The sequence below is a fragment of the Eimeria tenella genome, genomic scaffold (genome assembly GCF_000499545.2).
Source record: "Eimeria tenella Houghton genomic scaffold, Eth_scaff41, whole genome shotgun sequence".
NCBI classification, from domain to species: domain Eukaryota; phylum Apicomplexa; class Conoidasida; order Eucoccidiorida; family Eimeriidae; genus Eimeria; species Eimeria tenella.
In genome coordinates this window covers 218122-233826 of record NW_013543345.1, presented here as the reverse complement: position 1 = coordinate 233826, position 15705 = coordinate 218122, and the positions used below count along the sequence as shown (strand labels likewise).

Here is a 15705-nt window from a genome sequence, read left to right as displayed (position 1 = left end):
CGGTGGCATTTTCTTTTTTTTTGTTGCTTGCTGATTCGTTGCGCTGTTGTCGAACGCCTTCGATATGGGCTTCACGCCACCAAGCAAGCGCCATCGAACGAAGAGCGTCAAAAAGCCGAAGACTTTGTGGTTGATTGCGTGAAGGCCTGGAAATCGTATACTCTTGCGCTACTGCTTTTTAAGTACCTCTACGCCAGGGGTTCAGAAGCTTTAACTCATCAACAGCCTAATTGTTTCACTACACCTGCACGGTTGAGGACACAAGCACCAGAGTTCTCAGATGACGCACTGTTGGCGGCAGAGGCAGCCGGGATAAACACCTCGACAGCACGTGAAGCTATAGCTCACGCAGCGACCAAGATTCTTTTCCAAGTTTCCACGATTGATGAGGCTGCCGTTGTCATCTTTGGAAGATTTGTCAGCAAAAACGAGTGCTGCACATTTGAATGCATAGATAAAAAGCACTTCGTTGATCGCGTATCTGATTGAGACAAATTTTTCTGGGCCCACATGAAACGCTGTTATCAACGAAAGCTGAACAGTGTGTCAATGGTTGTCTGTTAAGCAATTATAATGAAGGCTCGCTTGTGGTGTTTGACTTGTGGTCTTGGCGTTAGGCACTAAGCGGACTTATAGATGTGTTGAGGTCTCAAGTATGGAAGGAAATAGACATGATAAGACGAAAGTGCTCTAGGAAGATTGTCGATGCAGCAGTTGCCACGTGCGCAACAAATAATCCACAAAAACAAATTTCATCAGGGTCTATCGAGCGGTGCCGAATTTCGGGGAACCAAGGCCTGTTTTTCAAAGAAAACCCCGATAAGGAGTTGCAAGGATGCCAAAATCAACAGCAGTCAGAGCATCAAACCACACGTCAAGTCGAGTTTTCCTGTCCAGCGTTAAATAGAGAGGATAATTGTCCTACAAACGAGCATGAGGCAACCGATGGACCAATGCGCAAGCACTGGACACTGGAGCGTGTGGGACTGCAACAGGATTTGCAGCTAGATGAAGATGATGATGCACAACTGGTGTCTCTGCTTGCTGAGGAGGCGTACGGCATGCCAGCTCCTGCTTTTGCTCAAAAGCTACAGCCAATGGTTACTCCTGAAACAACTTTGCCGCCAAAAGCCGAGGAGGGATCAACAAAGGTACTTCAGCATAAGCTGCTTCAAGCAGCTGCTCCAGTTGCACCGAACATGCTGCCCCTGGGGGAAAGGACTTCACCCGCATATGCAAAGAAATCAACTGAATTAAAAGGGGTGCATGCGGAGGAAGCAAGACCAGCACTATCGCCTTCAAGACGTCAACCGAGAGCGGGCCAGCCACCAGTGCCAGCAGCTCGCCTTCAGTGGATTCGTGAGGCCCTAATTACTTTGAGAAGAATTGACGATCCTCAGCACGTACAATTGCAGCGCCGGAAGAAAGCGGCAGTAACTTCAGGAGCTTGCGTCAATTCCCCTCCACCGGCCCAAACTGCGGGGAATTCATTTCAACAGGAAGATTTAACGGATAACTCCGCTATGGCAACAGTTACAACAGGTTCCTACAGGAATGCTCTGCAGCCCTCTTCTAGGAATAACCGATTGTTGTACGTTATCTGGACAGGCGCCGGTGGCGGCCCCTGGGGAGGGTGCTCAAGAATTTGGTTTCAACACAGGAGGTATGTTTGCAAGGGGAAGTTGCAAATATGCCTACACGAAGAATCATAGGAGAGCCCCTACGGGTTTTTAGCTCAGAGAATGCTAAATTACTTTTATTCTGCAATGTGGAAAGAAAACGACGTTTGGAACTGCCGATTCTGTTTCCATAGTGCTTCTAAAAATACTTGACCTTGTTGCTCGTACCAAAGCGTAAAAGCATATACCGAAGGCCTTTTGAAGCTACATTAATAATTTCTAATGGCAAGATATGCATAAAACAATGTTGAGCGGGCCCGCTTGATCTGCATGTTTTATTCTCTAGGAGGTTGCTGGAAGGGGTTGCCACAGCACATGCAGACGCAGCTTCTGAGATGATGGCGGAAGGTGTAGAGCTTCGGGTGTTTCTTCGCTCTGTGGAAGCACTTATTTCGGCAGAGAGGTCTCTAAACGAGACGTGTTTCGGCTCCCCAGTAGGCACGTGCTGATGCTTTGCACTCTTTGAAACATCGTAAAATGTGTTCGACGCTACCGAATGATGAAAGCTCTGTTGGAAAGCTCTGATGGCACCGACGCAGCACTTACCTAAGAAAAGCAGTAAAATGAACTGAGTAAAATTTACACTGTGATGCCTGCTCTACGCCGCTTTCAGCTGATACTGCAGTGCAGGTGGCTCAACAAGTTTTACTCAGAAAAAACTTCGACAAAGTTTTGCTTTTGTCCCCCACACTCCTCCAACTTTTAAGAGAAGATGACTGGAGTGGTGCGCTATCACCAGCTATAAATTGTTTGCTTTTGCATATCATGTTCAAGGCGGTCGGCTTGTCTTACTATGCGCTTTCCAAATGTAAATGTTTTTGCGCCTTCGCTTGCTTTTCTTAGCAGTTTTTGTTTAGTTTTTTCCTGTGGGGTATGCTGCAGCTGTGGTGCTGCTCTTGCACTGGGCCAAGGAGTGGCCAGAGTGCCTAGACAGCATGGCTCATCAGCTTCGTTTCTACTGGTCTTCGTCACTCACCGATTCCATTCAGTACGAAAATTGAGAGTGACTTGCAGCTCTGCAAACGTCATTCCCTACATCACAGTTGCACTGTTTATTGATGATATGTAAAACTTCTGGAGCAGTTTGCTGCCAGGACTCCCGATGCTTTTTTTTGAATCCACCCCTGCGCTGTTTTGCTGCGACGACTGTGTGGTTAGATCCGCGTCAACCCAGTGGGACCTCATATGCGCAGCTTGCCGTGAGGGGCAGCGAGTTATTAGAGGAGGGACAACTAATGCAAGTCCCGCAGACGTTTTGACCACAGATGCATGCAGTCGTGAAGAACAGACACAAAGGGATGGCAGTGGGACTTCAGCAGCAGCTGAAAGTCCCAAGGTTGCCTGCTCAATAAAAACACAACTTATGCCGTTAGAAGAGGAGAAAATATCAGAAAAAGCAGCCGAACCGGCCAAAGCGGATGCAACAGAAACAGTCACACACTGCGATTTCTGTCCCCTTAGGGGGGAGATGTTTGTGCTGTTGTTGCTGCAATATCTCAAGAGGTCAAAAAAGCAGCTGACAGTATTTTGCAGCAATTCATCAGCTGCTGTTGAAGCCCGAAACCAGGTATTCGCATTCCAACTGCTTGCTGTTGTTACTTCACCTTTGGCTTGAAAGACTCATGTTTTGTTCGTTTCCCCCTATTCACTATTGTAATAGACTACGGTATTGCTACGACCAAAAAGCTCTCAGCAAGAATTCGAATTTGCTGAAATGATAGGCTTCTCCCTCCCATGTTTGAGCTGCGCGCGCAGGCTTTCGACCGGGTTATCTCTGATCCTCAAGTAGCAAAGTGCCTTGCGTGCACTGTGGGTGCATCGGGGGAAATCCTCACTGTAGAAGAGGCGGTGGCTACTTATATGGACTCACAGATTAGACGTGCAGCAGCAAAATCCGCTCGAGAGGGAGACGAAATCACGGATACTAAGGACTGGGAAGTACGTTTGAAGCAAACCCGCTGCTGAGCGTCCCTAGTGCAGCACTTTTAGTGCTGCTGCCCTGCTTCAGCTGTGCACCTGGAATACCAGTTCATTCTTCGTGCGTTCAGGAGGATATAGGTCGGCTCTGTTCAAGACTTCACTTTCCTGAGCGTTTTCTCTCCGCATATGCAAGACTGTTAGCCTGCAGGCTGTTACCAGAATGGGTAACTTGGGGCCTGCTTAGCGGAAAACAAATTTCGTCAGATTGGGGCAAGCTTGCCAACCTTACCAACAAAAGTCCCATTTACCTAAGACTTACTCGTGCGCGTGATGCTGGAAACACCCAGTATACGTACAGGGCCTTCTTTGAAAACATTGATGTTACAGATAGGAAAGGGCTTACGAGTAGTGTAGACATTTTTTCTGGAGCAGCAGCGCAAGTGTGTGGTCTAGAAATGAGAGTTTGGAAGGCAATACAACATGCTTTTGAGGCTCGCTGTCCAGTTCCTCCAGAAGAACAGTGGCGGGTCAGCCAGGTTATAGCGGACATTGCTGCAGCAAGAGACACACTGCTCTTGTACACAAAGCAAATGCAGCAGACAAACCCCCCTACAGGTACCAGGCCATCAGCGAATCCTCCTTATGAAGGAGAATCTACCACCGTATCTGCCGAAGCGAGGGCCAACGACCAAAGTGCAGAAGGACGAACTGTATCATCCCCCTCATCCCCTCAAACCTTGTTTCCGGCTGATCCAGGGGATACTTCTGATCTCCCTACTTCAAGCGGATCAGATAACGGAAAGTGCAGCAGCTTTGAAGCCCTGGTTCTTACAAAGACCGCCTGGGAGATTCACCTGCCTTCAGAGACAGTTGAAGCAAGACGGCATCCTCCCCAGCCATCTAGATCAGACACGTTTCCGAACGAACTAAGGGAAAATTTTATAAACGTTGGTGGTTTGAATATCCCAAGAGAGCTGCAAAATCACTTGGATGTCGGTTTCATCTCTGCACATCACTGAAGATAAAGATGCACAATATTTCCTTTCTTAGCTGTACATTTTTTGTTTATGGAAGCTATCGGGAAAAATTTGTTTTTGGAGCCGATTTAAATGATGTGTACTCTTTGCCGTTGGCCCTGCTACTGAATCTGAGGTAACTGTACTCTGCTGTTGGCCAATAATTAGTTTAGTCGTGCGCTCCTGTGCTTACGCTGCCGTTCCGTTTTGCGTCTATTCAGGCCTTCAGCCGAATGTACAAAGCTCACTTCCCAGAACGAAAACTTTCATGGCTCTGGAGGGCGGGATACGCAGAGATGACTCTCCTAGTCCAACAACAGAATCAGCACGAAGGCATCCATCAGAACAGTGCTTGTACGAAACCAACGAGTGCTGTTTTTCGCGTATGCCTGATAACAGCGCTTGTGCTTCTGCTCTTTAATGAGTATGCTATAGCATTCACCTTCTCCACCCAATTGAAAAGAGTCTAATTTGCCAGCATTGCGTTTACATAAATAACATGGTCTGCGGGGAGTGCAACAAGCAGCAATAGTTCAGTTAATAGCAAAACTCTAGCATACGTTTTCACCTGTTATGTTTCACGGGTTGTGGCTTTGCAGAAATTCGTTTTTATCAGTCCAGGCGGCTGCCCAGTTGACGGGAATTTCTGTAGAAGAAGCTTTTTCTGTGATGGAAAGTCTCCAAGTAGAGCCGCAGAATCTTTTGGTAAGACAAAATGCATAGCTCTTTCCATCCTGCCTCTCTGGTCTTCAGAAACAGTTAATCAATTTCACACAAATTGTGGTAATTTTCACGCTTTGTTCGAGCGCCCAGCTGAAAATACAGCCATCAGCGCTGGAGCGTGATTCTTGTTTTTGTTTCATAGCGCAGGTCCTCAGAGAGCTCCTCATCCCTACAATTCTGTTTCAATCCTGAAGTTGATATCAGACGCCTTCCTTGCAGAGTCAATCCTCTCGCGGTAAATCTAAACCACGTGTCACAGTGATTGCTGGCGAACCCGAAAGCCCTTCAAGAGAAGCGATGTGCTGCACTAGGCTGCAAGTCATTTTACGCCACTTTCTCATGCGTGCAGGCTGGATGCACAATTACTACGCACAGTCAGAAACGAACTTCAGGAAAATTCAGAGGGTCCCTGGATGCAGAAGAGCGTGCTAGGCTTGATGCGAAAGTTGTTAGGCTTTTTAAGCAGCACCGTCGAATAACTCACCAGCAACTGATGCAGCATTTGCAAGAGCTTACTGGAAACCATCTTTCTCAAGGTAGCACGGGTGAGTATCAAGGATGGAAGCCTGAAGCTATCAAAACATGCCTCGAAGGTCTCATGTCAAAGGAGTACATTATTAGAGATGAAACAGACCGGTAAGTACACGGTACTACAGTATCATGCGTCAAAGACACTCCTGCGGCTCTGACAACGCAGCATTTTGAATGCTCGATGCGGTGCAGGAACGTTTATCAATATATCCCTTAAAAACTCTTCAGGGCCTTTTGTCCAGCTCAAAAGGGCTTCTCACTCGTTCAGTGTTTCTGGCTCAACTGCTGTAGATCCAAAACGGAAAGGAAACCGTGACAGTTTGCTATTTTGCAAGGAAACCATCCAAACACATTCAACTTATAAAAATGAAAATGCCTGCTTTGTAGTGTCAGGCTTTTCTCACCTTGTGTGTTCCGTTTGCACAAGTATTGTCATACTTGACCACGCGTGATATCGTTTTCTAGCCCTACCTACCTACTGCGGGGATAACGCATAAGAATACAAGCTCTGCGAATATAGAATAAGCTCGACGATACCTGCTTGTAGACGCTGCGCTCCATTGTATGTTGGAGTGGAAATACATGAAGTTTGTCGCTTGGATGTAAAGCTCCCCAGCTATTTTGAAAATTGTGCTCTGGGGGGAGCCGCAGGCGAATCTCAATTAAACACGTGGGCCTTACCAGTCTATGGCATTGTTTAACGAGAATATCATTATCTCTAGGAAGCACATCACCGCGCAGAAGACACTACTGCAACGGTTGATTTCAACACGTCACTGCGCCAATGCATATATCTAGACAATCGATCTACTGAAACATAATCGACAAAACAATAATACTAGCGATATGGGCTTTAATGTAGTTCACGTGTCCCTCCGTGCATCGAAAACGAATGGGCTGCCCTGCAAGAGAGGATGAAGCCTCACCCTCTGAGGCCAATGGGACGCGGAGCACTTAGTCGTTCCCCAGGTGTTTTCTCAGAGTTTTTACCCACCTTGTCTATATACATACATATATAGTTTTGCCTTTCACACTAAGCCTCTCAGTATTCATTGTGAGGTTATCCTTTCACAGTGAAGGGCCTGCCTGAGCTATTGATAATCGAAATAATAGGTATTTCTGCTGACGCGGGAACGGGAAGGCGAGATCAAGATTCCAGAGGTGGCACCTGTCGGTATGCAAGCATGTCAGTGATCACCGTTCTCTCACTCAATGAAGTTAAGGAATATGCAATATGTCAGCGGTTGTTCACGTTTTTTGCCCTTGAATGGAGGCGATACGCTACAGAACTAGCAACGAAAAGCAGCCTGCAGAATCAGCGGTTTCTCACATTCCTGGCCCCTGAATGGTGGCGATACCAAATTTGCAACAGACACGAGCACAGAATAACAGCCTGCAGCAGTAAAACATGATTTCAATTATTGAGGCATTTGCGCATTTGCGTTTCTGTCTATTGCAGGATTGGTATTGTATCACCGCCGTTCAAGGGCCAGCAACGTGAACAACTTCTTACAAACGGCATACTGCCGTACTGTGTCGAGTCACAAAGCAGTGATCATTGCGTTACATAACGTTTTGTGCTGTATCCCAGGACAGAGTTGCAGTTATTGGGAGCCAGGATGGGTGGGCTACGTTTATTAACCAAGAGCTGGTATACCGAAGCGTGGAATCTGAACAGCGCAGCCTGGTTAGGGTTTGTTCTGCCATCACAATTAAGCCGAAGGGATACAACCTACTTCAGGAAGTAGCCCTGGAATGCCTTTCGTATTTTAGCTAACAGTAACCAGAAGCCCTTGCTGGGATTGAAATGATATCACAATGCATCTCCGCATCTCCCAGCAACTGCCATTTGACAATGGTGCCCTCTTACTGACATCATATTGTCTTTCTCCCTCATAACAATGTTTGAAGACACAAGCCACCGCCACCGGCAGCCTGAAGACCGGTTTCGTTGTGCCTCATTGCGGGCGATAACACTGCAGCCACATATTGTGCCTTGTCCTTAGGCCAACGGTTTTCTTTTAAATGGTAGAGATGCTTTTCTGTTGCGAAATGTGGTGTTTAGCGTCAGTTGGGCAAGGGACCAACAAGGGCAGCTACGGCAGCTCTCCCAACCACCTCAGCGCCCAAAAATCGATTTCCACTAGGCGCTGGAAAAGACGTAAGGAGGCCGCCTTATTCCTTGTGACAGTGCTGAAGTTTCCTGGAATGCAGCCATACCATCGTCGAAATTCCGCCTCAACCCAACGAAGAGGCCACAGGGCAGTGCTCTAAGGCAGTTTCTCTCAGCAAGCATTGGCACTGGACAGAAGACTTTTGCTCTGCGTAAGCACCGTTCTAGCTCCCCGCAGAATCTGTTCCCACCCACTATAATCGCGTGTGTTCCCCACCCAACTCAAGAAGTCCGCTGATATCGTAAACACAATTTTCCTGTGGGTGTATAAGGAGGATAATTGAGCAGTTGTTTCGCAGTGCCTCCCTTGCCTTTCCAGACAATGAATGCAAATGTTCAGCAACGAAACTGGAGATGACAGCAATAGTTTGACCGCCAACGGCATTCAAGGCCGAATGATTGTTGCAGGCGTGGACTACACCACCCTTATGCGCCTTTTCTGTTTGCCAGGGAGTCGGGATTTCCTCCTCCAGGGATTTTTGTCATCTACATAGTACCTTCCGGCCCAGGTGTAGAAAAGTGTCCATTGCCCTTGTATATCCTCACTCCTCAAGATGAGAATGCCCACGGTAGTCCTACGCCAGTTGCCGCAACATTCCGATGGTAGACTTTCCCCTTGATCTCCCACAGCCACGCGTTTTCAGCAGTTCCATCAGTACGTTTCACCAACAGCAGCGTGCTGAGCACCGCGATGCACTCTTTCCAACGGTGGCAAGCTAGTCTCATAGGGACCCACTTTTTTTGTCGGATGCTCCGTTCGCTCCATTGTACATTTTATGGCCGGCCACCACACGCGGTTTACGGAAATAGCAGCCATGGCGATTGCACCCCTTGCTTCAGTGGCTCAAGCCTTTCTCGGGTAGTGGATATGTCGCTGGAGCACGGCCCGCCAAACTATTCAGGCAGCTATGCCGTTCGCAAAACCTACCCTCTTGCGTGCTGCGTGCAGCGTAATTCTATAGCCGACACCAGCACGCGCCTTTTCCGTCCTACGGTATGGTCGTGTGTCACAACCTTTAGCATGACTGACATGTTTTTCTTTTGTCGAAAGCACTCGACCAGAGCTCCAACGCACACTCTCTGATCAGGCAAGACACTTATTTCCATTTTTCGGGATAAGACGTCATCTCCACATTCACTTGATGTTGACGCCTCATGCCCGCAAACAGGTGCCAGTTACGAATACTGTGGCAGCACTGTTTGGCGATTAACAAGGCTCGTCAGCAAATCTCTTCACCGAAAACCCATGCCTTCGCGGGGTCTCCTCTAACAGTTACGTTTTGCATGCACCTCGCAGTCCGTTTCATCAGGTATGAGGCTTTTGGCTTTTAAGCCGATCACTTGCCTAAAACCCCGAGTGTAACGTGTCCAAGATGCTGCGCGATTACTGCAGACACATTCGCGTTGCTTCCCTTGCCTTGGGGAACATTTCCTTAGTGGCCCTGTCAACTCAGGTGCGTTTTGCTAGCTCCGCGGGCAGTTCCGTCTGTTTCCTGTCGGCCATCGGTGCCCGCATGTTTGTCGGTTAATAGCAACTTGCTTACTGAGACGCTGGAACTCCTTGTTGCTTCTATAGCGAGTGGGGTAGTGGGCATATGGTACGTATGCAGTCGTTACGGTGTGCTTAACGCGCCCGTCAGGGGAGCGTGGAAGCATTACTCGTGCTCCAAAAGTGTCTTATTTTCTTATTTCAAAATTCCTTTCATCGGTTATAAGAGAACAACCGAACTTGAGGCACAATTGGCCACATTCAGCGCAGTCCCCAGCATTTACAGAAGAATCGTACTGTGCTCTTTCAAGCAAGAAACGAGTAATTCTCTCGATGGCACTGCCAATACAACCTGCTCATACGGGACTGCAGCCTTTAGCCCGCAGGCCATTCTGCACGGTTTTAGTACATAGAGTTATAAGCGAACCAGTGGACTCAGTAAGCCACTGAAGCCTCTGTCCTTTGGGGCCGTTCTACGTTCCGCCACTGCGAGCTGCCCTGAAGAGCCTCCCCTTCAGAATATTATTAAAAGCTCCATATTGCTCCCCTTACCAACAAATGCAGAACGGGTGATAATTTAGGAACTTCTGGGTAGCTTATTAGCGGGAAAGCGGCTCAGGTCTACGATATTGCCGAGTCCCAGAAACGGAGAGGCGACAGCTTTCGACGAAGCCTACCACTGAAAGAAAATAGCGACTCCGCTGCAAACCCGTAGCATCGGTACTCGCCGCATTCGTACACCGGCAGCCTGTTTCGCTGATCCTTTGAGCAGGTTTAGTGCCTAGAACAAGAAGCTCTTAGTATACACACCAACAGCTCGCAGCTCGAAAACTTTTAGCTTCTTTCTATGTAACATAGTTAGGAGCTAGGCGGCGCAACGTTTCCAAGGCCTAAACGCATGCAGCAAAGCAAAACAACTGCGCGATACTGAGCTGACTTGATAGAATCAAATGCAGATCTAGCGACGAGAGTTTTATAGTTTCTGTGGTAATATTCATTTGCCGATATCGTTCAGTGTTCCAGAACATCCACCCTGCTAGGTTTAGTGCACTTCCATGCACATCGGCTTTCGTACTAGTTTTATTTGGAGCCGTAAACAAGCTCTCATAGATTCCCACAAATCACTGCTTACTGCTGGCTATAATGCTTTGTCTGATGGGTTAGTGCAGAGCCACAAAAGCTTCTGCTTGAGTTCTGCACAGTGCAATGATGCGCGATAGCTGTTCTAGCTGTTCTCGGACGTACCCCTTATATATTTAAGCGCACCCAGCCTATAAGTAGAGTGTATTGTGGAGTATCTGCAGCATTGTGTGTGTTATTAGACCCTGCAGGTTCTGTGGCACGGCGTGGGTCGGGCGCTGTCACAGGACCTGTAGCGGGCAGTTTCTCTCTCCACGCCACGGGGCCACGCGCTGCTGACAAAGCACATTTCTATCTGGAGAACTATTGGAACTTTTTATTTCGTAACATCCCTTGGCTTGTTGTGCTGTAGAAGCAAGTCGCGCGTAAGAGCGTTCAACTTAGGATTGTGGCTAAGGCAGCAGCTCATTCGGATTCTCCGTAGCAGTCATGCCTGATTTGGTTCAACACATCCCACTTAGTAACAAACTCGCAACTCAACCCCATGATATGATCATGAAATTTACATGATCGGCACGTTATTGTTGATATTTCCCTGGCGAGGTTCCGCCCGTCCCAGATTCTAGTTTGGGGCTGTGTGCGCATGCGTTGGAAACAGAGACACCTGCTAGGAAAGCGCAAGCTCTTTACGCATACAAACTGCACACTTAAAATGAATACGAGCAAACATAAATCTTCTTTTTGACTAGGTTGCGCCGGTAAGCACGTAGTGTACTCGCGGCATCGAGCTGTGCTGGTTTGCCGGTGTTACTTGAACCGAGTAAAGGCCCACGCCCCACATTCGGCATTGCTGCAGCTCTCACGTCGCATTTATTGGTTATCGGGAAAAGTTACGCCAAGGACTGTAGCCTTGATAGTGATTACATCATGCAGTTGAGGAAATATCACAAGAGTGATATTCGAAAGACAGTTTCCGCCGAAGGCTCTTTACCGTATATTCATATAGCTGACCATATCTGTGACGCATGCACTTTTCATTTGTAAGTGAGAAAGTCGCAAACTACCATCGATCCATACAGCAACGGAGTGCCAATGGCGCTTTGCACCTGCCTTTTAATTTTGATAGGCCTTCCAATCAACTGTGCTCCACTTTTTCTCCTGTCTCTCGCATCTCAAGATGTTTCAACAAGTGTGGAAGGCATGCTCTTGCCCCAGCACCACTTCACAAGAAGCAATCATTCTGCAGAGGGAGTTGAAAAGGCAAGCAGTTGCGCAGACAGCGCCACTGTTAAAATGTCTAGGACGCGTCAGTTAGAGAACGAAAAAGAAAAGGAGCCACGAAGAAGGCAGAAGGGGTGGGTTAGTAGGCCTCACAAGACTTTGTTGTAAACAGCCAGAACAGTAGTGGGCCTCGAAACTGGAGAGGTTCCGCAGAGGCATGTGGCCGTGGCTTAATATGCGAATTGCTTTCCCTTCGCTGCGAGTCAAATGACAAAGACAGTTTCCATTGTTCTCTGTTGGCAGTCCTAAAATGTTGGAAAAGATAGCGTCTGCTTCATCCGAAGGCTCCTCGCAAGTAAATATGGGACAGTCCTGTGATGACAAGGCTAGCAGGATCAGCGCAGAGACTCAACGGAGAGCCAAAGCTCTACAGATCCTTTTCAAAAGGATTGCCGAAGACAGGAAAATTGGCCGTGCAACCGAGACAGTTTGCAACAGAGATTCCACAGGAAAGCAAGATGCTACAGAGTCCAACAATGTCCATGCAACAAACCCAGAGTTTTCTGCACAAGCCGCCAGCAAACGAACAAAGGGGCGCAGAAACAGTGCAGCGGCACCATCAAATGGACACTTAATCAGAAGTAATTCGCACAGGCTTGAGTCAAAGACAGAAAGATTTGTGACGCCAGTTAACTGCGATCCAGAGATACCTCCTGTCGAACTGCAATCGGCACAAGTTCAGTCGGATGCCAATAATTTGGCTGTTAACCCCTCACGAAACCAAAGCGCCGATGAAGACCCGCCGCCTGACCCCGTGACCAAGCGGCTTCTGGCTCGGATGTCTGCAGCGGTGACTGTTGAGGAGCGCCCAATTGATTTTGGGCATGACCTGCTTCTATCACCTGAAGAAAAAGAATACATGGACCGTTTTGTCTTTGTAGAGCTTTCTAAAATTCCAGTAATGCCCTATACTGCCCCTGCAGTAGAGGGACTTTTGTTTGCTGAGACATTCGATAGAGAAGACGTGTTCGATACGTGGATTGTTTCCAGAAGTTCCACCCACTCTGGTAACCATAATGTCCTTTCAAACCAAGAAAAAATGACCGAACGCTTTAGCTTTGGACGCGTGTAAACTCATGCTTTAGTGGATTCTGGTTGGGGATTGTAGATGGGCATTCATCCCACTGAGGCTTCTTTGCGGCCTCAGTTTTGATTTAATATGGGGACGTTGGGCAGCCATCAAATGCACATATCTGAGATGCCTTGAGCAAAGGGTGTGCTTTGGAGACTCCTGTAGGACAATGGAATCAGGAGTTGAGACATCCGCATGTAATTGAAGGGGACCGCGGACTAATGACTGCCTCCAAGGTGAGCTGCGGGCAAAGTTTCTCAGCGAAAGCCGCTCCTTTTGTGCGTTTTGACACCCACGTGCTCGTATCCAGTTTCCTCTATGCTCTGTATAGGAAATCCCTATAAACGAGCTCATGGCTTGAGGCTCGTCATGTACCCACTGCTATATGCGCGCGATATTCAGGGTCTTCGACACGCTATTAGCACTTTGTTACCCAGATATGCGATGCTTTCTCCTGAAGATCCTCTAGTGCTGCAATACGAGTTGCAGCATCAGCAGCCAGATTTCACTTGTGGAGGCGGTTACATGACCTTTTTCCAATCCGACGCACAGTCACAGCAACAATTCGACGGGAAAACTCCATACTCCTTGCGGTTTGGAGCCGACCAGTGTGGGAGGCGTCGAGAAATCATATTTACGGTCAATAGGAAATGTCGAATAACTGAAAAAAGGTATTTCTATCTCCCGTGTCAAGCACAATCCAGCGACTTCCTTTCACGAGAGCCCTGTTACAGCAGAGGCTATACTGCTCAATTGGGCTATCCTTTGAATGCTCAGCGTTACGCATACGCTCTTTCCTCGGCTAGCGCTGCCCTTCAGTGACCGCACGCGTCTTTTAACGCTAATCCTGAAACCAGATGGGACATTCAAGATACTGCTGGATGGAAGAACTATTCGCAGGGTGATCTTTTGTTCCCACCGACCAACGCCACTAGTGGCTCTCAATCGTGACGTCTACGTTGGTCAGCACAAACTCACATCAGGTCCTTGCACTTTGCGTGTTGTCATCCGCTACCAGGGGACAATCTTTGCTGACTTGAGACCGCCGTGGCCACACACAGGCCAAACGATTCAGGTAAATTAGAATGCGTGTGACCCTCGATCTGCTTCGCAAGCTTTCTAGATAAAGGCTTTCATGACTCGCTCTTGTCGCTGCAGGCCTACTTATCAAACCTGTATTTGCCTGTAGCTGAAGTAAGTAAAACGCATACGATTTTTATCTGTACGCTAACCTTCGCGTGGTTCTGACTTCAGGAGCTGTCCAAAGAATTTCCAAGCTTCAACGCAGTAGGCCTAGTATTCATGGCGATGGATAGTGGGACTCTTGTAGACAACATTGTAGTGGGCAACAACGTCCAAGCTGCTCAGAAATTTGCAAGAGCAACGTTCTGGGTGAGTCCCGTATGCTGTAACTGTGAGATGCTGAGGCCTTAGTAAGGTCAGAAAGCAAAGCAGCACATTGACATGCTCAACTCTGCCGCCTTAAGTATCATTAAGGTGTCAGCTACCTGTTGGCGTATGCACCGCATCTATTCCATTGACTAATAACAATACTATTTGACAAAAGTTGTTTGAAGAGGCATCTACACAGTGCAAAACAAAGGAAGGTGTAAAAGAGGACCTTTAAGTCCACAAAAGAGCAAGACACTGCCAGAAAACGCCTGGCAAGTCTAAATATTACATCTGTGATGAATGCAACAGTACGACTGATTCGGCAGCTTGAATACCAAGCCAGCTACCTTCTGTGTATGCAGAAACGAATGGAAGTGGAAGACAAGGTTGCCGAAATTGCATTCAGGACGCGGAGCGCTGCTCGACAGGAGATCCGTTCGCTGCGGCGCGAATCTGAAGCACTTCAGGCCATCTCAAACTCTCATCACGCGAATTACGGCAGAACGCAGCTTCGAGTGAAGACTGAACAACTCTTGCAGCAGGCAAACAGCTTTTCCGCACTTGTACATAGAACCAAAGATTTTACTGAATGGACATCATTCAATCCCAGGGACCACCAAATGGGTAATTGTCGTATGGTTGGAGCATTGAGAGAAACGGAACAAACAAAAGCTCTATTAAGTGACGATGAAGCAGATGAAAACAACCTGAGTGGTGGAATTTTTCTCGCAAGCACTGTGATTTCAGGGTGAGAAAGTCAAGCTGAGGACCACAGGGCATAGAACTTGGCAGCGTGCTAGCACCAAATTGGCTTGAATAGATGCCTCACGACAGTCCAGTTCACACCAGCGCGTGTAGAGGAGTACTACAACTGTACTTCTTCTAATAGTGCTTTTATCACCCGCACTGCTGCGTTCGCGTAGGATTGGATTACTGTGGGCATGCAGACGGGCCTTTCCGTCTCAATAAAGGTATAAGGGCTGCGCGTCTGCTGGCTTTGCCGACTATGGCCTGCTAGGCATTAAACAATTTTCTCCCCGTACTTGAGTGTCGATTAGCATTCCTTTAGAGTTAACCCCAGCAAGTGCAACTAGCTTTGAGTTATTTACTGTCCAGAGAAATAAGCAGCTGAAACAATCTTGCTGCAAAATGAGCATCTAGTCGGCATCAAAGATCCTGCGTCTGAATGTTGTGGACAGGGAGATTCGGCGCGCTTCGTTGCTTCTTCTTTATTTTTGGCGAACATGAAATCAATTACGTTTTGACCAGCATTTTGGTCATGAAAATGGACGACTCTGATGGGTAGGATCCATGTGCGAAACCCAACTAACCTCTTGAACGACTCAGTC

At 47.8% G+C, this 15705-nt stretch overlaps 3 protein-coding genes across 3 annotated transcripts; all 3 read left to right on the top strand.

Annotated features, from left to right (window-relative positions):
- Positions 1-671: 671 nt before the first annotated feature.
- Positions 672-1712, top strand: ETH_00022675 (uncharacterized protein; the record flags this gene model as incomplete). The annotated part of the gene is made up of 1 exon (XM_013376881.1): positions 672-1712. One exon carries the CDS (start codon positions 672-674, stop codon positions 1710-1712), a length of 1041 nt encoding a protein of 346 aa, XP_013232335.1.
- Positions 1713-3413: 1701 nt separating this feature from the next.
- Positions 3414-7440, top strand: ETH_00022670 (uncharacterized protein; the record flags this gene model as incomplete). Its single annotated transcript, XM_013376880.1, has 6 exons — positions 3414-3617; positions 3728-4214; positions 4837-4969; positions 5215-5320; positions 5688-5974; positions 7329-7440. 6 exons carry the CDS (start codon positions 3414-3416, stop codon positions 7438-7440), a joined length of 1329 nt encoding a protein of 442 aa, XP_013232334.1.
- A 4702-nt stretch (positions 7441-12142) lies between these two features.
- ETH_00022665 (calnexin, putative) lies at positions 12143-15108 on the top strand (the record flags this gene model as incomplete). Its single annotated transcript, XM_013376879.1, has 6 exons — positions 12143-12899; positions 13130-13200; positions 13367-13635; positions 13742-14039; positions 14219-14356; positions 14719-15108. 6 exons carry the CDS (start codon positions 12143-12145, stop codon positions 15106-15108), a joined length of 1923 nt encoding a protein of 640 aa, XP_013232333.1.
- Between the last annotated feature and the right edge of the window lie 597 nt (positions 15109-15705).